The following is a 23,961-nucleotide window of genomic DNA, read 5'->3' as shown; positions in this document are numbered from 1 at the left end:
CTACACTTTCTTCAACAGTGAAGGTTTTGTACAACGGACTTTGACAGTGCAAACACTCAAATGTAGCTAAGTGTCTAATTTCCACATATACATGAATAGACTCTAGCTGGGGTAGCTACTGCTTGTGGGTGTGTAATTCATTCTGAAATCTGATTAGATTTCGCTATTGTCACTACATTATTTGTTTCACAGTAGTAGCAAGGTGACAACAGTGAGCCTATTCACCTATTCAGCACCACCGAAAGTGTTGTTTTAAGCTAATTAGAAGTTTGTTTAGCTAACCTAATTGCCCTCATCAAAAGGATTGTGAATAACTGCTGCCACTACCCCTGCAATGGATGCAGGAGTAGTGTTGGCTTGTTGATCCATCCTTGGTCCAGGTCACCTGAGGCAAAATGCCCCCCAATATGGAGACAGGGTGTGGGCCACTGCTTGGAGACGGTAATAGTTACAGGTATTGGTGGGGGGGCCCATTAGGGGGCTGAAGGCATTAGTTTTCTCCTTCTTTACCTGGGTTAACAGAATTCCCACCCCAAAGCTATACTCAGACCTTACACAGCTCTATCCATTCGCACCTTTTAGTGAGCTATATGGGTGTGAATTTTTTTTGCTAATGTTTTATGTCACATATTGAACACGTAGGGATTGAAAACTGTTAGAATGAATATTGTCTGCGTTATGTGCAGATGCACAGTGTCAGTATGAATTCTAAATATTAATTCTGGACTTAATTACCACCATTCTCTCATAAGATGCATGGTGAGGAACCATAGGGAGAAATGTGATCTTCTACAGAGGTTAAATATAACCTTAAAAGGTCAGCAAATTAAATTTAATTAAGATGATTTAAAAAAATAATGATAGTAAAAATTCCAAATCCGAAAGAAAAGAAATATTAGCGTCAACAAGATGCTCTCTAGAACATTACCGTTCAAAAGATTGTAATCATTTGGCATATTAACAAATTTTGTTATTTTATATACGCCAATCGGGTATGGATTTAAATTTCACAAACAGTTTGGCAAATGGAATTTTTAGATGTTTTATTATTTCAGGAATTATGTGAAAAAGATGTGAATAATATGCTGAATAATATACTGTAATAATTTGTTTGCCGATCCTTAAAAAGACCTTAAAAACAAGGTAATAAAGGTAATAGAATGTCTGAAAATGTCTTTGTTTTATTTTAAGATGATGCTTACAGGGCGTGTTGAAAAGGGTCATTCAAAATGTAAAACTAATTCAGAATAGCTCAGCAACCAAAATTATCCAGTCAGCAGCGGTCCTCTGGTCAGAAACTGACCACTGAAAAGGATGTCCCTTTTTCATTCAATCTGTTTTGAATGAAAAGACATTAAAACATGCCATATTTGAGTTTACAGTTGTATGCAACAATTTGAACACCCTTGCTTTATCTTTACTCAGAGCGTTGCAGAATGTGGCATATAGCATGAAACAAGGCATTCTTCCGATAAACTTTGATTGGAAAAAGCTATCCATCAATATCTGTTGTATTTTTAAGTGCAGTACCGGGTTGTCCTTAAGGAAAGAGCTAGAAGATGGGCAGCACCTTCGTAAAAAAAGGGTGAAGGGTGTGGATTCAGGTATCGGACAGGTAGCTTCTCAGGCCCTTCCCTTTATATCTTTATATATGGCAACCCCATAGAATTCCTATAGATACTCTAAACCTGTTCCTTTCACATCTGTAGTCCACACCAGTGTTTTAGAGGAAAAACGTCCCTGGTCAGATTACATGTTTTGTTGACTTTCCAAGTGAAAATATGTTAACACATCCTCTACAGAGAACAAGCATAGATATGGTATTTTTCTTCAAGTTTACGTGCACAATTACTATTTATTTGTTAAATGAAACATATTGGGAAAAAATAAAAAATAGAAGGTGACCTGTGCAAAATTTATGGCGCATTTTGTGTTTTATGTTTTATTTTAACAGTAGTTATACGTTAAATTGTGCAGAAGTAGAGAATGTGTTAACTTATTTTCTTTAGAAAATCAGCAAAACGTGCAATTTGACCGGGGTGCCCAAACTTTTGCATACGACTGTATGTGCATAGTTCTGCTGACGAAATGGATTATTTTTCCTTTGTTGAAGTATTAAAAAGGTATTAAAAAGCACTGAATTTTTTTAAAAAAATCTGCAGTGATTTTAGAATATTTTTTGTCTCTGTTCATCATTCATGGCACATTCAAAAGTTCTTAATTTTTATTTACAGCTTCCTGCAGTTCTACTAATTATTTGAAACCTGTAAAGTTTCACAGGACTAACATATTAGTATCATTTCACATGGATATCTTCAACCATTTAGGTTTTATGCTATTGAAAACATTGAATACAAACTTTTGAACACCAATTGCAAAGCACCAAACTGTAGCATATATTTTATTAAAAAGTGAGTGATGTTGGAGGGCTTTGTTGACTGTGTGCAAAATGTTTAAGTGGGTTAAAAATGCAAAAACTCAATATATAGGTCACAAACGTGAACTCAATTTCACTAGGATATTTTATTTAACTAATATATTAATTAATTACACCAAATGAATGCCTTTAATTATTAGTCATCTTTATTTTATCTTTAAAATTTTAGATCTGACAAAAGGCAGTAGTTTATTTGCACTGAGCAAATGTTACACTGGAAAAAGCAAGGTGATGTCTGCTCATGGTAGGAGTGATTTTTAATGCAAAATAGAAAAGAAGTTATGAACCAAAATTTATAAATTATTGATGTACATTTTCTAACCAACCAAATCAAGCAAATGTCAGCACCAAACAAAAAGGGTCTTAAAGGTCTTTTATCTGATAATACCAGACAGAACGACTGACTGACTCTCTCTTTCTCTTTCTCTTTCTGTCTCTCCGTCTCCTTTTCACTTGGGTTTATTCACCACAGCCCTTTTGGCATGTAAGTATGGTTACAAAAGAGGGAGACAGTTCTCCCCAGTCTGAACCAACATTTATGTGTTCTAAACAGATCTACACCAGTCATCTCTGATAGATACAAGCAGTCTACAGCCACCCTTTTGTTTCTGGAGGGACACTAATGGAGGCAATGCTGGGGGCACGTTGGGTGGAGGGAGGGGGTCGATTCTTATGCAGATGAGGGCAGAAAATGCCTGAGGTGGTCTTAGTCTGAATTTCAGGCTCTAAGGCCTTCAGAATCATAAGAATATACTGTCCCAGAGATCTGCCTGTCTCTGGTCTCTGTTTTCAGAACATAGTCATTTATTAGACTCTGCCATCCACTATGATTTTGTTCTGTTTGTCTGTTTTGATATTATCTGTCCTTCGAAATATAAAACCTTTCTAAACAGTTATTGAAAGTAAATGAGGTTACACAACTCTAAGGTGTAAATGAAATGAAATAGTTGAGGTTTATTGAGGCAAGTGCTCTTGGCTAGAATATTGCATTTCCTTAACATCTCCCTGTCCAAACATCTCCCTGTCCAAAAAACAGTCGTTTGAAGGAATTGGTGTCTGGAGCAGTGATTTGCTATGTAAACTGTCAATCTTACCACATCATTTACACAAAAAAGCCTGAAAACTAAAAAAATTGTGATGTTTGTCAACTAAGGACTTTTGAATTTTCTCCTGGCAACAAATTCATTCCTTTCTGAATTTGCTTTTAACTTTGTTAACTTTACTCAGAATGTTGCAGAATGTGGTATATAGCAATGAAACAAGACATTCTTCTGATAAACTTTGGAAAAAGCTATCCATCAACATCTGTTGTATTTTTAAGTGCACTACCGGGTTGTCCTTAAGGGAAGAGCTAGAAGACGAGCAGCACCTTCCCAAAAAAAAGGGTGTAGGGTGTGGATTCAGGTATTGGACAGGTAGCCTCACAGGCCCTCCCCTTTGTTGTGCTTGGTATATATGGCAACCCCATAGAATTCCTATAGAGATTCTAAGCCTGTTCCTTTCACATCTGTAGTCCACACCAATGTTTTAGAGGAAAAAAGAAAAAGAACAAGGGGTAAGAATCCTGGAGCCTGTTGAGCAAACAGCGGCTGCACTGCTCAATCTCAGCGCCAATATGTTGTACCTGGAGACCAATAACCCATCGTACAGTGAGGTGAGGCCCCTATCATTCTATGGCATTTCTGAGGACGGAGATGTTCCCAAGTCTTTGGTTTGGGTTCTCTGGGAGGATCCCATGGACCAACTGGAAACACTGGACCCACTAAGGCCCAGCATTTTTTGCATCTTTTGAACTTAAATAGTTTTTCTTAAATAGATTACGTCTCTCGGTGCGTGTTCGTAGCAGAACTGTTTTTCTTCGGTAGTTCAAAACGAGTGCTTCAGTAGTTTGATATGACGGAATTTGGGCATAATGTAAGAAATTGTCTAGGGTACATGGAGAAATCATTCTATCTGTATTATTCAGTAAATTCTATATTTTTTATTAATCTAATTGATTGCCTAGCAGTAGTGAATTTACTGTTATTGGGCTGAATGTTTTGTCTCTGTGGCTGAGATTGTAAGTGCAGGGGTTTCTTTTCTCAGACAGTTCTTAGCTATTTCTTGTTTGAGTTGTGTCTATTGGCGGAAAACAAATGTGTTTGTTCAACTGTTGTTATGTCTGTTGGTCTATAGCGCTTGCGTTTGAGTTGAGGCATTCAGCAAATAATGAGTTTGTTTAAGATAGCTGAGTCTATTTGCATAGAACAATTGTGCTACAGTTTGGCAAATCTTCTCTAGAGAATGTTAGTGTAGGCAGCTTAACCGTAGCGTTAACTGCAGACGCTCGAACAAGGAGAAAAACAAGTAGAAAACAAGTGTGTGGTTTTGTGTCTGGGGTGTTTTCCCCCATGAGAAGTGAGAACAGCATTTATTTTTGCTCTCTGCCACTCCACAAAATCATAAATCATTACAATTCATTTACAGTAGCTGTGTTTAACAGGATCAGATTACCAGATGAGTCTAACAAAGGCATTCACCAAAACAATTGAAGGTTTCTAACTATATACAGTGTGAAAACATCTTTATTTGTGTGATACCTGAGGTTACGGTGGATGTGAAAAGGAAAAAAAAATCTTTTCTCGTTTATACCTAATATGTAATCATTATAATAATTTTGTATCTATTATTTGCTTTTAGAATTGTTTGGTAAATGAAATTTAAATCAAAGATTTCGGAGATTACCTGTTTGAACATGCCTGTTTTTTTTTCCAGAGATATTTTGAGTCGTTTATCTAGACCTTTCTGTTTTTATGCTTCCAAAGATTGTTTTTTTAGTTGCGTTGAAAATGTTTTTTTAATATTTCTCTAAACCATCTTTATATCTTTACCAGATCTTTTATATCTTTACGCTTTACTAGATCTTTATTTGTGAACAATTGTTTTGTCTTTTAACATATATGTTAGCGTGCATGTCATCGTAAGAACTTTTTTGCTTTAACGTGTTCTTCTTCTACTTGACAGTAGTTTTTGTTTTACTTAACTGAAGTGATACTTTCTTAGTTTGAATTATGCTGGACATTTTTAGAAGACAAAGTGTTTTGGTTTGGGCCTCTTTTGAACTCCCCCATCACTGTTTAAGACACTGAGTGGATCTGTGCTGTTTGTTCTCCCAAAGCCCCTCCATTCTTTATTGGCAGGTGGTAGTTGAGTCTGCTGACTTCAGAGCCACCAGTCTTTGGCACAAAGCTGTTGTCAACACAACACCGTTAGCCCACAGTCTGACCTGCGTGCCGTTAGAAACACAGTCAAATCCTCCCTCCCTCCTTTGACTTTTTAAAGCTGAGCTCAGGTAACCAATCCACAGTTCACACAGCTTTGATTAATGCTCTTAAACGCTCTCCCATCCTCTCTCACCCTCTGTAATGATGGTAGGGGTAATGGGTCCTGAGACACCCGTGTTTGGTGTAAGAGGAGACATAGAGGTGGATGAAGGGTAGGAGAAACGTTTGTTTTTGAGGAATTTACCCAAGTGCTGTAAAGTTTTGTAATATGCCTGAAAGATAATTGGCAAAGTGCGTTGTATTCCAAAAGTCGTCATACTTAGAGGCTTTTATGCTGAGATTCTCCGTTTAAGTGAGTTGTAGATATGTGGCAAATGTGGTAGCTTAAAGTTTGGTTCATTTACTCAGAGAGAAGGCTGGTCTTTGAGTAGTGTCCATCTCTCTCTCATCAGGGGGATGGGGGAGGATGTCTGGTTAAACTCCTCCTGCTCTCTGAAACGCTTGGCAGAATCTCCTCAAAGAATGCGTCCATCGAGGCCCTGTAGAGTCTCAGGTGTGAGCGGCTAATTACTTTAACAGTGTTTTGATACAGATAAAATCACCCGCTCTGCCTAGCCCAGTGGGCATGAAGCGAGGCAAGACACCCCCACCCTACCCCCTCTTGCCCCCCAGTCCACCCCTCCTCAATTTAATGCCTAATGGGCTCTTGCGACATGGTCACTTGAGAGCGTCTCCGAGACATTCTCAGCGCCCAGCCCGAGTTACACACTGCCCAGGTCACTAGAACACTCCCCAGAATGGCAGCTATTTCACCCCCAGGCTAGGACTCCCCGAGCTCTTGTGGCTGAGCTTCAGCTTACAATGTCTGCAAAATATGGAGAAAATCTGGACAGCTGATCTATCACGTTATCCATATGTGGATCTGGACCCAGGTCAAAAAGATTAATTGTATTAGTCATTGTAATTATGACCCAGCTGGTTAACTTGTGTGATCCTTATTGAAGACATCAGCAAGAGGTTAATGGCCGTGCTGGTTAGATTTTCATGTTGGCCATTATTTCATGTCGGAAACAAAGATGAGGGTGTAATTATGTGTTCTGGAATAATCCATGAGGAGTCTGCCATGGTTTTAGAAGTGAAACAGATAGTGATGCCAGCATACCTTCCAACAACATACTCCAGTAACATTCAGAGGAAAAGGGTCGGTGATGCAACAACCTTTTTTTTTTCTCCAAAGTTCACTTTCTGGCATTTTTACCAGCAAGTACAAAAAGTAATCATTTGTTACATACGGAAACTCTGGAATATCTTTCACTGTATTTAATTAATACATAAGTAATTCCCATCTTTCCAAAATGATGTGGTAAAATATTAAGTGCTTACTGTTTCTGTAATAACCATGTGCACTGTTAAAAATAATTTGGCATTTAACTTAAATATGAATAACCTGGCTGCCTTAAAAGTTAGATTTTATTGAGCTTCATATAAAAGGTATGAGTGTTTAATTGAGTAATTCTACCAAGTCCTCTGTAGACCTAACAAGACCTAACCATCCTAAAATCTAAAGAAAAAAGAAAGAACAACTAAAAATCAAGAGTCAGTACCTCTTATCAGCTTATCAATCCTAAGTATGTCCAATGCCCGGCCATCTAACTGGTGCTCAGACAAATAAAGCTTGAGTAAGGCTTTTATAAACGTATTAACTTTCCCAGTGCAGTTTGTATGTGGATCTAATTCATGCATATTGCTTTGTAACCTTACCAGAGCTACAGATGATCATTGTTTACTATGAGCTTGTTTAAATATACAAATCCAAGTAGGTCACTTGTAAGAATTTACAAATTGTTGCTCAAAAATAAAGAATATGAGAAACTAATAAGCTACCTTTGACCAATAGATTCAACTTGACCCAATATTATGGAGTGTAACTAATATATTAAAGCCACATTTAATGAATTATAGAGTTTCAGGAAGGAAAATATAGGAAGGTCTCTTTACAAATCAGAGTAAATTAAAAAATTGTGTGCTTCCATTACATTTTGCATAACCATACCTGTATATATTACTTGCACAGAGCAGAAAAAGTCATATTTTGATCATTTTTGTAGTTTGTCTACATTTCCAAGTGATTACGCTCATTTATTGTTATAGGTCTTAGCATCAGAACTGAGAATGAAGAGTTTGCTTTATTTATCCTAAGGACTAGGCAGTGGGTATTACCTTTGCTGAAGATTAAAATGTAATGAAATCAAGAAAATGTAAACATAATGGACACAAGTAGCCATTATTTGTTTTTAGGTTCACATTCTTTTATGAGATGTGCATGGTGATGCTTGATAGTTTTGTATCACTACGAATAATTTAGTCTTCATTTATGTCTAAGAAACCTGAGTATTCTTGTCTCAAGACTTGATTCACTCCAAGAGTTATGCCCAACCAAAATATACTCAAAGAGAAGCTCAGCCGTGAGGCCAGAATTGATTGCGACCTTTTAGCCATGGCGCTGTTTGCATTTCAAACATCCTTGCAATGTGCTATCGCGTTATTGAGATTCCAAGGATGGCATCAACAGGCTATCACTCCGAAGGTCAGTTACTTTTACTTCTTTTACTCTGTCCATGCGTTGGATTGATATGCTTACCCCAGCATGTGTTCACAGTCAAAGAAATACAGGCTGGCCTAAAGCAGGCTGTTCAACCTTTCACCGGTGTTATTAAAGGCTGCCAGGCCCATCATGGGTCCCTGATTTACTGCGGTTCTGCTTAGCATTCTGACGTCCCAGAGGCCTGCACTCCGAGGAGGCTATAAACAGAGAGGTATTTTTAAGAGCAGCTAAAGTAGTTGTTAGATGACTGTTGTATTATGAGGGATATCATCTGATTGAAGAGAACATGGAGGAGATCATAATCTCTCGTTCTTTGCCTCACTCTCTTTCCCTAATGACAAATGCGCAGATTGTGTGCACTCAATCTATTAGCATTTTATGCTATATTGTGTTGGATTTGATCTGCTGTTTGGTCCTCTAAATGTCATCAAACTTCAACTTCGGACATCCTCTACAGCATCATAGAAGACGGCCTCCACTGTAAAAAATGATATCTTGGTAAAGATCTTGTTGACAAATCTAATAATTCTCATTTTGAGATTGTAGTAAAAATATTATTATAAACAAGATAATTGAACTTATTTCTAGAAATATTTTACTTGTTTTCAGTCATTTTATCCAGTATCTTGTCTCATTATCTACATTATGTCGTGAAAAAGAAAAATTATCTGATAACACAATTTCTCTTAATAAAATGACTTCAGATAAGTGATAAACATCTAGAAATGAGTTAAATAATCTCTACAATGATCTCAGAATAAGAAACATTAGATATATTGTTGAAAGATACAGTTCACTCACTAGTCTGTACGGCCTAAATGTATGAAAACTAAGCTATAAAAGCATCACGTTTGAATTTATTTATTACAGATTTCCATCCATATCCATATCTGTCCATTCAGCCAATAGCTGTTAAGCCTCACTCAGTCAGATTGAAGTTTTAAGAAGTGTTTGAGCTTGAACTGCTTTTTGAACGAGGCACGCAACAGGGCAGCCAATTAGAACAGAGGTCATTTGCATATATCAGTAATGTCTTAAAGGCATAGTTTAAAAAAAGTTTTATTCTGAAGGATACAGAGAAAAATTAATTATGACTGTTGTGGTACATAAACTCACACAAACGTCAAACATGGCCTCAAGAGAAAAATAAATGCTAGAAAAATGTAACATATGGTCTCTTTTATGTTTTCGCTTGTTGAACTATTATTTTTTCGTAGTGTCTATATACTTTCTTGCTCATGAGTGTTTATCATTGCTGTATATTGCTTCTTTCTGCTAACATCCAACCAAGAGTCCTTAAGCTGATAAGAACTGAATTTGACTAACAGTAAAGTTTCTGTGACTTGTGCTTTTCTGTTGTTCAGACGTCAGACATCTGTGTTACTCCACAAACCCGCAGCCCAGGAGGTCACAGAATGACTCAAAGTGTACGGGAATAGTCAGCCCCTAATGGGTGCTTTAGGGTAATTCTCATAGCGCTTCTCCATGTTCATTATTTAATCTTAATGCCATATAAGGGTTTGTAACTACTGTATGTGGCACTGCCCAGTTCAGAGTTCATACAGCTTAGGAAAGAAGTTCAGTTTAGAGCTCCTGCATGCAAGACTCCTCTTTTTGGCTTCTATGTGTTTGCACACAGCTATGCTTGTGCCAGCACTTTAACCTCCTCACTCACTTAATTACGTTCTGGTTCCATAGAAATTATTGAAAGTAGGTTTTATAATAATAGGCCTGTGTCCCAAGTGATGTTAAAGACTCATTTACTGCTGGTTTAAAAACCTGTCATTCATTTAAAACATGGTGAGAAAATTGATATTCTAAATTAAAACCACATTTATTGTACTTAATGGTACTTAATAGATGGAATTGTTCTGTAATGGTGTTATTTAAACATGCGAAAAATATCTGGAAAAGAGTAAAATAATCTTATACTAAGCTTACAACAACCTCAAATGAGAAATATTTCCCTTGCCAAGATAACATTTTTTGCAGTGCTGTTACCAGAACAGTCCTGTTTATAATAATTCTTCAGTTAAAAGCATTAACTTTAACACTGTCTGCTAGTACCTTTTGATTTGCAATTGGTGCAAAGGCCCTTCCATCCCACACCAGAACAGGGGGGCTATGAAACCAATGTACGTGATTAGCTCAGAGACTAACCAGACGGGGCATTCCCCTGCAACTCCATGGTGGGATCACATACACAGGCAGGCCCCTCTGTCTCTAGAGGACTCCATTATGTTCTAATTGCTCCATTGTAGAAGGTTGTATGTCTGAGAGGTGTAGTTGTGTGGAGGCCAGAGGGGGTTGCTCTTCTTTATGTGTGCATGTTCTACCATTTTGCCCTGTTTTAGTACACCTGCTGACTTGCGGTATTGTTCTCATAGAGGGGAGCGCTAAAATCTAGGTCTAATTGGTTCTGTGGGGCTGAAAAGGCTCACGGCACACACGCACACTGACCCCTATCTGCACAGGTGAAATGCATCACTCTTCCCCTCTCTCTCTGTCTCTATCTCTCTTTCTCTAGAATCACTATAGCACTGTGGGAAAGGTATGCTGAGGTCAATGGAACAACCTTTTTTCAGGTGTACTCATCTGTATATGTGGACAACATGTGTCTATGGACAGAGTGGACATGCTTGTTGAAAAACTAATGCTGTATATAGTGTTTTTTATCATTAGGTATTGTTTTTCATAGTGAAAAACTTGGTATGAATGAATTAAGGAGGAATTCCTTCGATTGTTCAAAATTTCTGCATAATTTAATGGTTAAGATGTAAACAAAGACGTTCAGAGTGATTTGATGTCAATGCTTAGTGCTAGAGCGACTTACCAAGTAAGAATTGTTTACAATGGTAGTGATATTATAAATATGCTGCCCACTGGCTGAGAGATTGTTTTATGATAGTTTTGAGATATGATTTTAGCCTAAAACATATTTTTAAATACAATAATGATGGAGAGTTATATGCAGAGTGTTGTAAGGCAAAATAGTCCCATGTAGCATTATCAACAATACGTATAAAATTCCCAAGACTTGTTGGTTTCTGTTTTTGTAAATAAAATTTGTTGATAAAATGGCTGTATTTGCACTATCAATGTCTCTGTAAAGAAATCTGAGCCTGTAAGTTTCTCTACAATATACCATTTCACAGCCCACTCTAAATGACTGTTTACGTCTCAACAATTCAATTATGCAGAAATTTTTAAAAATTGGTAGAATTCCCCTTTAATCACCTGGACCACTATCAGCATCTGGAACGTCTGTGTGAGTGTTAATGTCTGTTTGTGTGTGTGTGTGTGTGTAGAGAGAGAGAGAGAGAGAGTATACATGTGAGAAGTGGACAGCTGACTCCATCCATGCCTGAAATAAACCAGCTCTCTAGTAGAGATTAATGACGGTTTGAATAGCCACCCAGTCGTGCTCCCTCATCCAGGAATGTGGTATGTATAAAGGGAAAGGAATTGACAGGGCAACCAGAGGACTGGGGCAGGAAAAGGCTGGCTGAGTGCCAGAACATTTTCCCTCTTCTCAAATGACAGCCATTTTAATTCCTCTATGCGCCTCTGCAAGAACAACGCAACACGAGCAGTGTGAACTGTGCAGCATCCGTCCACCACCAGCCGCTTGCTCTAACCCTTCCTCATTATTACTGTGGCAAACAATCCAATTAGTCTCTATTCAGATGCACAGACTTCTACATAGAGATGCTCTTCCATTGCTGTAATTTAGGATTATGAAGCTGTTCATCTTTTTCCACATTCTTAATCCAGATTACATTCAGAAGGACAAACACATATGATAGGCGGTCGAGGAATTTTTTATTCATTCATGGTAATTGGCCTTATTCTTTTCAGCTTGTATAGCTTAGTTTAGTATACAGGCCTTCTGGCCTGGGAGTTTTTTCAAACTAATTGTGGTTCTGCCTTAAGGTTCACAGTGAAGAGAAGCTGCTGTCTGTCTGCTGGAAAGAGATCTTGTCCTGCTGGTATAGAGGATGCAGTCGCATAGGGACAGCTGAGGTTTCTGTGCTCCTGGGTACTGGGTTCAGGACAGGTAGTGGACTGTAGGAACTGAGTTCTAGCTTGGTGAATTTTAACTGTTCCAATGTCAAGGGCCTGCAAGACTTCTTCAGCAAAGTACATTTAAACAGACAATATTATTATTAAGTGCTGTTGAGTTTACTCTTAGTGACCATATGAATGGTCTCCAGAATGTCCTGTCTTCTGTTTCGGTCTTTAAACTTCCTAATCAATTGTTCATGATTCCTCTGATTGTCTCGATCAATCTTGTTGCTCTCCATCCTCTTGTTCCAAGTATAACTGTCTTTTCCAATGAATTGATTCTTCTCATGATAGATCCAAAATTAGAGAGCTTCAGTTTGGTAAACTGGGCCTCGAGTGAGACATGAGGCTTGATTTTGTTTGTTTCTTTTCTTGCCATCCAATATACTCCCAGTCTTTGCCAACATGAAAGTTCAAAGGCATCAGTATTTTTCCTGTCCAGCTTTCATATCCATAAATAACCACAGAAAAGACCGTAGACTTGACCGTTCTGATCTTTGTTTGTGGAAACACATTATTACATGTAAAGAGATTTTCAAGGTCCTTTATCCTTTTTCTGCTGAGTGCCAATCTGTACCATATTTCTTGACCACTGAAACATTTGTTGTTAATTATTTATTCATGCAGGCAAAAGCTGTCCACCACTTTACATCTTCAAAATGGACAATATAGCCTATAGAAATAGCGAACAAATTTGGGGGAGTATTTGTCCACTAGATTAGATTCCCTATTAGATTCATCCATTAGATTTTGAGATTTTTCTGTTTGACTCTACAGTATTTTTGACTTTAGAGAATCATACTTTACAGTGGCGCTTCATCAGTACTTTTCCTCATACAAATATATGTATGCAGCCATTGTTTGCTGTGAAAAGCCGTTACAAAAGAGTCTGTGATTTGTCTTTTTTTACAGTGGCAAGATGAACAGTGGTATATAAACAGAATGACCTCTTAGGTGATATTTCTTTCTGACTTATGCATACAAAGACTCATTCAAGTCAGCCTCAGGCAGGCAGGGCTTCACTAAGCCCACTGTGACATCATTGTCTGATGAACCAACATCAAAGCTCATCACAACAAAATGAAGACTGTGGCAACAGCTCATTAAATTTTTGATTTATATGTGTGCTTTCTTCTTATTTTAAGCTTCTGGATTTTTTCTGGGGGTAAATATTGACTTCTGTTTTCAATTTTGTTTTTAGTCACAGTACACAAATCTGGGGCTTCTTAATGGCATGGATCAAAATGGCGGTTCAACATCCACCAGCCCCTACAACAACGAACATGCTCAGAATAATGTGACCGCACCGTCTCCTTACGCCCAGCCCAGCTCCACTTTCGAGGCTCTGTCCCCATCACCTGCCATCCCCTCCAACACGGACTACGCTGGACCCCATACCTTTGATGTGTCGTTCCAGCAGTCCAGCACAGCCAAATCAGCAACCTGGACGGTAAGGCATTTTATGTGAAGCAGACAACATAAATGAGACAGAAATAGCTGTATATTGTCATGGGATGCTGTAATTCTTGCTACTTGGTTCAGTTTAGCAGTACATTTTTGATGCTTTCAGTATTAACCACATTTTTCTGTGAGAAGAAAAGCAAAATCTTCTTCTCAATGTTCTGTATGTGGTTGTAAGTAATGTATTTACAGAATATGGAAGAGCTAATATGTTAGGCAGTCTAGGGTTAAGTGCCTAGCTTAAGGGGTACTACTGAAGTTCTACACCAGGAAATAGAACATGTTGCCCTCCAGTAATCAACACCTCCCAACAACTCACACAGGCTAGAAATAAAATTCCTCTCTGAGCTAACAATCTGACGTCTGGACGAGAATGTGTGAATCTGAAATACTGTGGTATATGAGGGCCTTGGTGACTGATCCCAGCCAAAATTATGATGTGTTCGTTACTGCAGTTGATTTACCTGGCCTGGGCCTGATTTACTGGAGAGAGGATTATTCCTCTTGAAGAAGTGTGAAGTCTTTATCTGTCTGATCTCAGCTCTAGGCTCTTCTGTGATCTATATGAAAGTCTTCAATTACCAAACTGCACCTGGTAGAGGGAAAAGGCCCCTGAGGTTCAAATTGGCCTGCTCTTAGTAAAAAGTGTTTACTGCCAGACCAAGTCTCAGGGCTTCGGTTCTTCAGTCTTCACAACTTCACTTCTGCTCTCTTGGCTTTTGCTGCACAGTTCTGAAGAGATGAATGAAAACATTACATATGACTTTAAAGTCACCGAAATATTAATTTACATAAAGACTTGCATGAACCTTTATTAGACCTTGGTTCCTGGCATTTTCCTAATAGTTGGCAAGATGAATGCATCAGATCGGTGTGGGTTCTACACACACACACAGATTCCTGATTTTATCAAAATACTTATTTTCATCTCTATGTGAATCCCTGTATTATGTTAGCACCGAATTAAGGTTCACATTCCCTTTTCCACACTGAATTTAATGCTACTTACATCAACTGTTTTAGCTTCTTAGCCATTTGAACTGTCTGCTGAGCTGATCAGTCACGAGCCAGTTAAAAAATAAAAAATACTCACACGTCCTTATTCTTGTGCAAACATAAATTAGGAGCATTTGTGCATTTTCTGCAGTTCTATGTCCTAGACCTTTCAAATACCCAGTGTTTAAGCAATATGAATACTAAGATTAGTTTGTATTTTTAGATATATTAAAACGTCTACATTAATTCCTCTGAAATAATGGATCAGTTTGCCTAGATCAGTAGTCACCAACCCTGGTCCTGGAGATCTACCTTCCTTTGGGGTGTAGTTTGAACCACCATGTACCACAGCTGCTCCAGATAATTCACTTCTTCAGAAGTCTTTGATTGGCTCGATCAGATTTATTAATGTAGGTATGAGGAGGGGGCAGCATGTTAGATGCAGGTTGATCTCCAGGAGGAAGGTTATATTGTTATATTAATTATGAAAAAACTTATCCATGAAGTGTTCTTGACTGTATTATTGCAGTGAAACAAAGTACACCTCAACATTTTTGCTATATCTGAATTTTCTGGGAAAACGTTGACATGTCTGCAGACAGTCTCTCACTGCAGAGCTCAAAGAGGGAGTATCAATATGGCTGCAAGTGGCTTTAATTTGCTATGTATGTAGTAACGTCATCAACGCAATCAAGCTATATACGTATATATCTATGTGTAGATACATGCTTTTTGAAACATATTTATTACCAAAGTAACAAAGATTACTAGTTAAACATTTTCAGAAGATTCTTGACTGACCTCTGCTGGTCAGTTAGTGCCATGCGCATTAGCGGTTTTCGCCAGGTAGGTCTGCTACGCTGTTTCTATTTTGTGGCAGTATTATACGTCAGTGAACATTACAACAGCTGCTTATCTGGTTGCAAGTGTCATTTTGTTTGGCTCAGGTTTGTGTCACCTCAAAAACAGACAACCGACAGAACCAGCTAGTCAAGTTGTGGTGGCTCACGGGGGTTATCCCAAGGAAGGACCGAAAGCATTTTTGTCCGCCTACTGTACAACGTTCTGTGTTGTTTGTCAGCTAGATGGGACCAAAAAAAGGGTCACCTTAAGGGACAGCGCACCCCAGCGGACAATCGTTAGCACTGTGTTAGCGCTCACCAGTAGGTGGCGACTTCAGTTTTAAGATAAAATACTATACTGCTTTTTGTAAGGTCTAGCCCTATATGAAATCATAGCCCTATGATATCACAGCCCTGTGATGTGATCCAAAGATTACTGTTTTCATATCATTTTTTGGTTGGTTAGGACTAGCTTAATGCAGATCCAGATTTTCATGCAGTTCTGGATTTTCATGTCGTTTAACCATAGGGGATAGTAATGAAAACAAACATCCGATTCTATGGGAATTGATTTTCGTCATTATGATCCCATGTGCCATTAGTCTCAAATTTGGCACAAGATAGTCTGGAAAAACCTGTGTTTCCATTGCATGGATGATAAAAGGTAAAGCTGCCTTTTACTTCTTTGAGTAAACAAGTGGAGGAAAGGTATGTTTGTAAGACAGTCTCTTCATGCTCATTGGCTGCGTAGCTCTGTGGGATAGTGACATTTATCTGATTCCCACAACAGCCCTTGTCATCCTCACTCGTGTCGCGTACTCCACCAATAAAGAGCAGACACCTGACTTCACTGTTCAAGTGGAGAAGACTGGGTGTGAGAAAAACACGCCCCATTGGCTCATTTCAGGCTGTTCCCATCTTTCAGTGTCCCAGTCACCTCTCCAGTCTGCACTAATTGTGGTGAGAAGTGATTATGACACATTGGCTCATCACTGCCTATAGTGGCCCACTGCAGGTGGTGTGTGGTAATGATACATGTGCAGTTTAATGAAGCAGTCTTCATTAGTTTAGCTTAAAAATGAATCATTTGGAATTGATCATTGGAGTCAAATTCTGAAAAATCTTTTTAATGAAGAAAGCTGAACAAAAGTTTACCTGCATGCCTTCAACAGTCATAGTCCTGCACAAGCTACTGATGTGTCTTTGGTTTGTTTTCTTCATTAATCGTTTTTATATCGAGCATGCAATTTGCAGTAGTTTTCAAGTTGCAACCGTTGCAAGTATTTTTCTTAAGGGATGAATTTGAAGCTGCAAATTTACGTGTAAACTTTGCAATTGTCAGAAACTGATACTGTGCTAAATTTTAAACATAGACCCTCAGACTCCATCTTCAATTATGGATTTTTTCAGTGTCTGCCTAAACATTTCCCTGGAGAGACTGTAGGCAACTCAGTAGGGCAAAGAGGAAAAAAAGGGCAAAATTCACTTAAGACATTTTATGCAAGTGGCCGCTGGGCCTTAATTTATAGAAAATAATCTCAGTCAGAAAAATCACAATTAGATTCTTTTCCAGATCATTCAGCCCTGGAGGACAGTGTATATTTTGGGTGAAGCCGTGCTCCTTGCAGACACACCTTTACACCAGATAGCTCTTCCTGAGTAAGGCTTCGTTGACACACACAAATACACATAGACATTTCCTGGTATTGCATCCAACCACTCCTCGTTTACAGGAACATTTTGCAATCCTGGCTGTTTTTTTCCCTCATTGTCTTTGGTAAGATGACTCCACAGATGAGTCTTCTGTCTCACTTTCTAAGTTGGTCCAAAGAGAAATGATTGTTTTGTGGTAATGATGTATCATTTGTTTGATATTATTTCAGTCAAAAGTCCTTCATTATGAATTCGCCGTCAAGTTATCAACAGTGCTTTTGTGTGCCAAACCTTTAGCTTTGTCTGCCGCTAACTCAAGTGTGCTACGAGCAGAGAAATACGCCCATCGGACCCCTCTACAGGCGTCCCAAGTAGTCTCAGCCAAAGGACAGGGGATTAGGGGAATGGATTGATAATACTCGTGTAAATACTCTGTGCCTCTTTTCTGAACCCTATCGTGCTTAAGGGCCAATCACTGCACCCTGCTCCATGATCTAAGTTCTCTGGCTCCATGTCTAACTGTGCCGGAGGAGAAGGCCGAAAGGAGGAGGGTGGGGTGGGGGGGAGGGGGGTTGCAAAAGCACTCAAAGAAGCGAGTGTTCCAACGAAAGGTGGCAAGATACAGCTTGTCCCAGAAACATCTGTAGGCCCGTCCCATGCCTCGTGAGATGGAGCCAAGGCTTGTTTGTGTCAAGAAGCCTGTCGAGACTCGTCCAACTCCACAGTGTGAAGCTCTAGAAACCTACAGAAAAAAAGGAAGAAAAGGAGGGAGAGATTTTTTTTTCTTTTTAGGTTTTCAAATAAGCTGAGATTGAAAAGATTTTTTGCCAAGGAAATGATTTCCCTGTAATTTGTATTGCGAAACCCACTTCTCAGACCGGTTTTGGTATTATTTTCTTTCCATGTATTTTGTTGTACGATGAGAGATTTTCTGTATGTCCTGGCTCTTAAAAAGCAAGTGAAACTACAGTGGCCTGCGGTGAGTCAACAGAAAACATTCAGGCAGCCTGCATCAGAGTGGGAGAGCCATGTCTGCTTCAGCTTATCCTTACAATTGTAATCTCCATCTCCTTTAGCTGCCCTCTCTAAAAAAAAGCTCTAAAGGTCCAGCTTCTCGTCTGCAGCCGAGACTAGCTGTTGAAATTCCTGACCCTTTCAGGAGCTAAATCCTATCTTTTGTGTGACACGTTTTTGTATGTTATTTGAATGAGCACACAGATGCAGAAGAAAAGCCCTAGAAAAAGACATGAAAAGGGGCTTATCAGAGGGAAGAATTTGGCAGTGCTCAGGGCGACCATTCAAGAAAACTCGGGGAAATCCAGTGTAATTACACTGAAGCTGTCACACGTTTCACTGGGAAAGATCACATTTCGAAAGCATATAATTTAATCAAAGGACATTAAGCAGTGCCAGGAAGCTCAGTGGCTTCCGTTTCCATCGGAACAGAGGTTACGAGTGTTATGAAGAGTGTGAGGAAGGTCATCTCAGAAAAGACCTCCCACAAAATGAATATGCAGACTTGGCTATATTTTATTTATTTGTTTATTTTTGTAGTACACCAAGAAGAGAACGACTGGGTTTGGTTTTTTGGCAAGTTTGGTTAGTTTTTTTGTGCAAGCCATTTAGTCCCTTCTCATCCGTGTGGCATCGTCGTCAAAAAGTTATATTTTTGCTTTCATTTCAATATTGTCAGACAGTGACATCAGGTACTACCGTGTGGCTCTTCCTGATTGGCCGATCACCTGTTTGTGATGCGACATCAGTCTGCTTACAAGAAGGCGTCCTCCAGTGTAGAGTGTGTGTGACTTGCTCACGCAAATATGCATATGATCGCCCTGTAACTTCAGCTCACCCTTCTACCCACATGTCATCAGTCTTCAGTGCCATCAGTAATGACTGCTTCATGCAGATTGAACAGCACTGTGTTAACGTACAGTACTGTGCAAAGGTCTAAGGCACCTGAATGATAAAAAGTAGACTTAAATGCTGCACATATACCATTTTTATTTGCTCAGAAAAACACAGTTAGAATAAATTCAAATAACATTAATACAAGAGATTTTATGTCTGTTTACTTAACCATTTCCAAACCTCCCCTTGTAAAAGCTCAGTATTATTTAATATTTAGTAATCATCCAGTACCTGGTTTGGCTAATCGGTGTGTACTGGTGAAGAACTTGAACAAATCTGTGCGATTCCTTTGGGCATGGAAAAATCTTGGACCAAACCTGTGTTGTTCTGACCAGCTCATATCAATGGCCTTTTAAAAAAGAAATTCTTGTTACTTTTTACTGCAGTATTGATTGCATTTATTCCAATGTTAAATAGTGCTTATTACACACTCTTATTACTGAGATTTTAAACAATATGCATAAGTGCTTAAGACGTTATAATATTGTAATATTGTACCCAAATTGTTTGCCTTTTTATCTAAACACAACTTCAGTATAAATATTAATATAATAAATATCAAAGCCTTGTAACTCCAGCTGCTCTTTACATACAGGGAACATTTCATGATGAATGGACTATTAGAAATTGTCCAAAATGACTTAAAATATCATTATACTAACTTACATTGAAAGTTAAGAACTTATTCTTTTCCTGTAAAGTTTACCTTTGAAGATAAATTTTGTTATGATGCCAACAAACTAATTTTTATCTTGTTGGAACTTATAGTGACATCTGCGCTGTTTCTATCTCATGAAAAACTTGCTGTTTGTGATTCTGATTCTGGCAGGACTTGGTATCTTTTACCTTTGCAGGACTACCTCAGCATTTTTTTACCCTTCCGATCCTTGCCGTGTGGCATGCCTATTTGTTTAATTACATACTGATTTACCCAAGAAACATTCCAAGTAAAATTCACTTCCGTGATGTCAGCTCCTCTAATTCCTGGCTTCCGTAAGTATGCGGTTATCCATGCTGCTCTATGCAAATGTATCAGGCTGCTTTGATTTTTCAACTACTTTGTTTTTGTCACCATCACAGCAGCAAGCAGGTGTTTTTTTCCTTCTTCTGTTTTTTTTTCCTTCCTGCTATGAGGGGGTGAAAAAAAAAACAGCTCTGCATTTTTGTCCAGTGAAGCAGGTTTTGGAGCAGCGTGGGGCGTGATGGTACATGTTAGCTGTGAGACGGGACAAGACCGGAGGCGCCAGAGTGCTGGGCTGCCCGCCCCGTCCTGCCTGAACCCGCAGCCCTGCTCCGCTCCAACACCGCCACTGCAGCTGCGGACCTGCCTCGACACGCTCACACCGCCCGAGTGTGGGCACACTCATTTTATACAGTCTGTAGATTTACGTTTTAGTGCATATCGTAACCACTTAAATCTCTGAGCATAATGTTTACTGTCTAAAATACATACAAAAATGTGAGGTTATTAACTTAATTTAACCTCCTGAATTTTTATTACGTCTAAAGGATTATTATGCAGTACTTACGGCGTCTGAGACTAGTTTACTAGACTAGATTAAAATCTGGGTCTTTTTTTGTTTTAACCTGGTTTAAACAACTGAATGTTTTTGAACTTTGACAAAAACTCTGATCAAAAAATAGTTATGATGAATAAAATGAAGAAGAGATTTTCAAGATTCTGACTTTTCAACTCTAAGTAAATATATAGCATTGACCATGTTAAGGCCTTTAAAAAAAAAAGGTCAGATTTTTTTTTTATTTTTATTTTCGGAAAAGCAAAAGTTTTAGTTTACCAAATACTAAGAAATTCGAAAATATATGTTAAAATTATTTTGCTAATACTACAGTTTTTAATAATGAAAAAACCTGGACTATGGATTAAGTCAGAAAGGAATGCAAAATAGAAGCAAATAGAAGACTTTTAGACCCCACTGTACAAACTAGGTTGTTCTTAAGCTGTGAGGAAGTGAGGAATGCAAGTCTGGAACTGCAATTTAATTCCACACATTTCCATACAATTATATAGAGCAGACATAGCATATACAGAGCTAGTTATCTCAACAAAAGATGCATTTGCAATTAATGTCAACATATTTTCAATTTGTAAGAATCTCTTTGGTTCATTTTAAGTGTGTCTTTAAGGGGAACGTCTCCAGATGCTGCACTTTGATTAACACTTTCTCTTGATATGCTAATCAGTAGATCAGTAAATCAGTAAAAATCTGTCTTCTGTTCCGTTAGACCGACTGTTAGAACCCAGACTCCAGGTGTTATGGCACAGCGTTGAAAGAAATGCCACACACCGAGAGTCTTGTGTTGTCCTGTTGTTCTCTGACAGGCCAGCAGTTCAGCAGACTGCAGTATTGAGTTCTGCCCATTGTAGACTGTGTCATTCTGACAAATCCTCAGCCACTATTCAAAGAGTTATTCTTCTAGCTTTTGTGTGCGCTACATTCTCAAGCTGTGTAATTCACATTGTGGCCAATGAATGGGAGATAATTACATGTTAGTGGCGTACGCCCCTCCCTGTGCAAAAGCCACCGACTCCCATCTATCAGATCACTGTACAGCTCCACCCTGCGTACATGTGTGTGTGTGTGAGTGTGTTTTCCTCTCTCTGCAGCTCATGCCTGGCCCTGAGCAAACACAGCAGTCTCCACACATATTTTCATGTTCAAAATGTGTTGCTGCAGGGCTGGGATTGGTGCTTCTGTTTTTACTCCCTGTACGTGTGTGTTTGTTAGGTGAGGAGGAAGAGAGAAAGTCCTGTTTGTGTTTTTGTGTTTACATGCACGTATACCGTCGCTGGATTTCCACTTTTAATAATAGTTTATAGGCTTGCTTGAGTTTTTTACAGGTAAAAAAGAAGTTACAATAGAAACATGTTTTCTGAATATGTCAGGTGCCGGTAACCTAATAAGAAAATTAAAAAGTACCATTATCTTATCAAAGTAAGAAGAACATTGACATTGATGTATTAAAAATAGTGATATTAGATGATAAACAGACAGAAGATTATTAATAGACATTTCCACTCTGTTTGCATTCTGTCTCTATGCTCTTAAAGTGTGAAATCTAAAAGTATAGCCTTAAAATTAAGCAAAACAACGAGAAGTTGCCCAACCTCTAAGATTTTTTGGTAAAATGACTCGTGATAAACATGTCAGATAAACCAAAACTGCACCAACAGCTTTGGCAGAAAATGACATTATTATATAAAGAGTTTCACAACTGTTCAGCCAGCTTCTCATGTTTTTGTCACATTTCAGTTACTTGCTTGAATTAAACTTGACAGCTGGATGGAACTGCTTTGCCAGCAAGTGTAGCTTCTCTGTTGTCTTGCCTGTCAGTTTAACACTTCAAAACATTAGTCAACGTAGGCTGTGAAAATCATCAGTAATATTTTATGAGGGTCAACAAAACTTTAGCAGAAACATTTTGTCCATGTCTGATGCATTGAAAACTTTTTTTCAAGTATAATAACATTTATGCATATATGTGCCATGTGACAGATTTCCATCATGTGCCTTTAACATCAAACACAAATAAACGCAAACAGCATGGTGGAGAGGAATAGCTAGACCGAGGAGAAGACGAGAGTGTTTTTAAAGGGATGCTGCCACTTTTCTGCTACTACAGAGAGAGAGACTCGAGGAAAGGCTACAGCCTTTCTAAAAGGAAAGTTTTGAGGAAGTCAGGTACACAAGTTGTGACATACCTGAAATTAGGGATGGATACATGTCAGATAAACATGTCAGAATAGTTTTGGCAGAAAATGACATTATTATATAAAGCGGTTTTATCACTAACAGTGAGTTTGACGGAACAAACAAGTTGCTGGGCGGCAAAAATCATGAACAATTTGGTTTACGCGTCATCACTTGCAGTTTGTGCAGAAAGCTTGTGTGTCTGTTTCTTGGTGTCTTTCTCTTCTGTATTTCTGACTGTAGTTGCTGTTTACCCTGCTTGCTCTTTGTTCTCAGGTGACACATCTGTGTCCACATCACTACTGGATTTGTCAGCAGTTTGTCACCCCCTCTTTCTCTGTCTCTCTCACAGAAGCTTTCAGCATATATCAGGCGAGAAGCAGCCAGACAGCTATTTTCAAGCTATTTTCAAGGACAGATTTTCTGATTTATGATTTAACTGCCCAAAAACCTGCACTACTGAAAGTTTCCAGGGCTGGGCTAGGCCCAGGGCTAGGTTGTTCCTGAGCCATTCAGTTGTTTAACTTGCTTGCTGCAGGATTTTGTCATGAACGTGAATGTAGCCGCTGCTTTGTGGCATATATACTGTAAGAAGTGCTTTGTCTGTTCATCCTTAAAAAATAATGTGGTAACAAGCAGTTTAACTTCGTTTTAACTCACTGTATTAAACTTATTTAACTCTAACGAATACTTTAAATTAAATAAAGCAAACTTTTAGAGAAATGAACAAGAGCAATATCCAAACCTCAAAATCCTCTAAAGCACTACGAATCAGCTCCTGTCTTGTTCCCCTTTTTACAGTGTAGGCAGATCCCACAAATCTTCTCTCTCATCAGTTTTGTTGTTCTAAAGGTGACATAAAAGTTTCCTGTGTTTTTTTTATGTTGTCTTAAATGACCAATCTGCTGTTAAACCGTATTCTGGGTAGACAGGTATGCTTTCCGTAATGTTCCTTGTGTTTTTTTTCTGTTTTCTTTATCCTTTCAATCTCTCCAAGGCGGTTAATTACAAGTCCTAA

The 23,961-nt window shown here is 38.5% G+C and overlaps 1 protein-coding gene across 13 annotated transcripts in view; it reads left to right on the top strand.

Annotated features, from left to right (window-relative positions):
* Positions 1-23,961, top strand: part of tp63 (tumor protein p63) — a 66,420-nt gene that overhangs the window by 26,782 nt on the left and 15,677 nt on the right. For 9 of the 13 annotated variants that reach the window (XM_036570346.1, XM_036570348.1, XM_036570347.1 and 6 more), the window contains exon 4: positions 13,572-13,820. In XM_036570346.1, the coding sequence (XP_036426239.1) occupies positions 13,572-13,820 (249 nt within the window). Of the gene's footprint in view, positions 1-3,907; positions 4,092-13,571; positions 13,821-23,961 lie in introns of those variants that run through there. The other 4 variants (XM_036570357.1, XM_036570354.1, XM_036570356.1 and 1 more) reach the window with 1 other exon arrangement.

Source organism: Colossoma macropomum, unplaced genomic scaffold, assembly GCF_904425465.1.
Source record: "Colossoma macropomum unplaced genomic scaffold, Colossoma_macropomum, whole genome shotgun sequence".
Lineage (NCBI taxonomy): Eukaryota > Metazoa > Chordata > Actinopteri > Characiformes > Serrasalmidae > Colossoma > Colossoma macropomum.
This window is presented reverse-complemented; position numbering and strand designations above follow the sequence as displayed.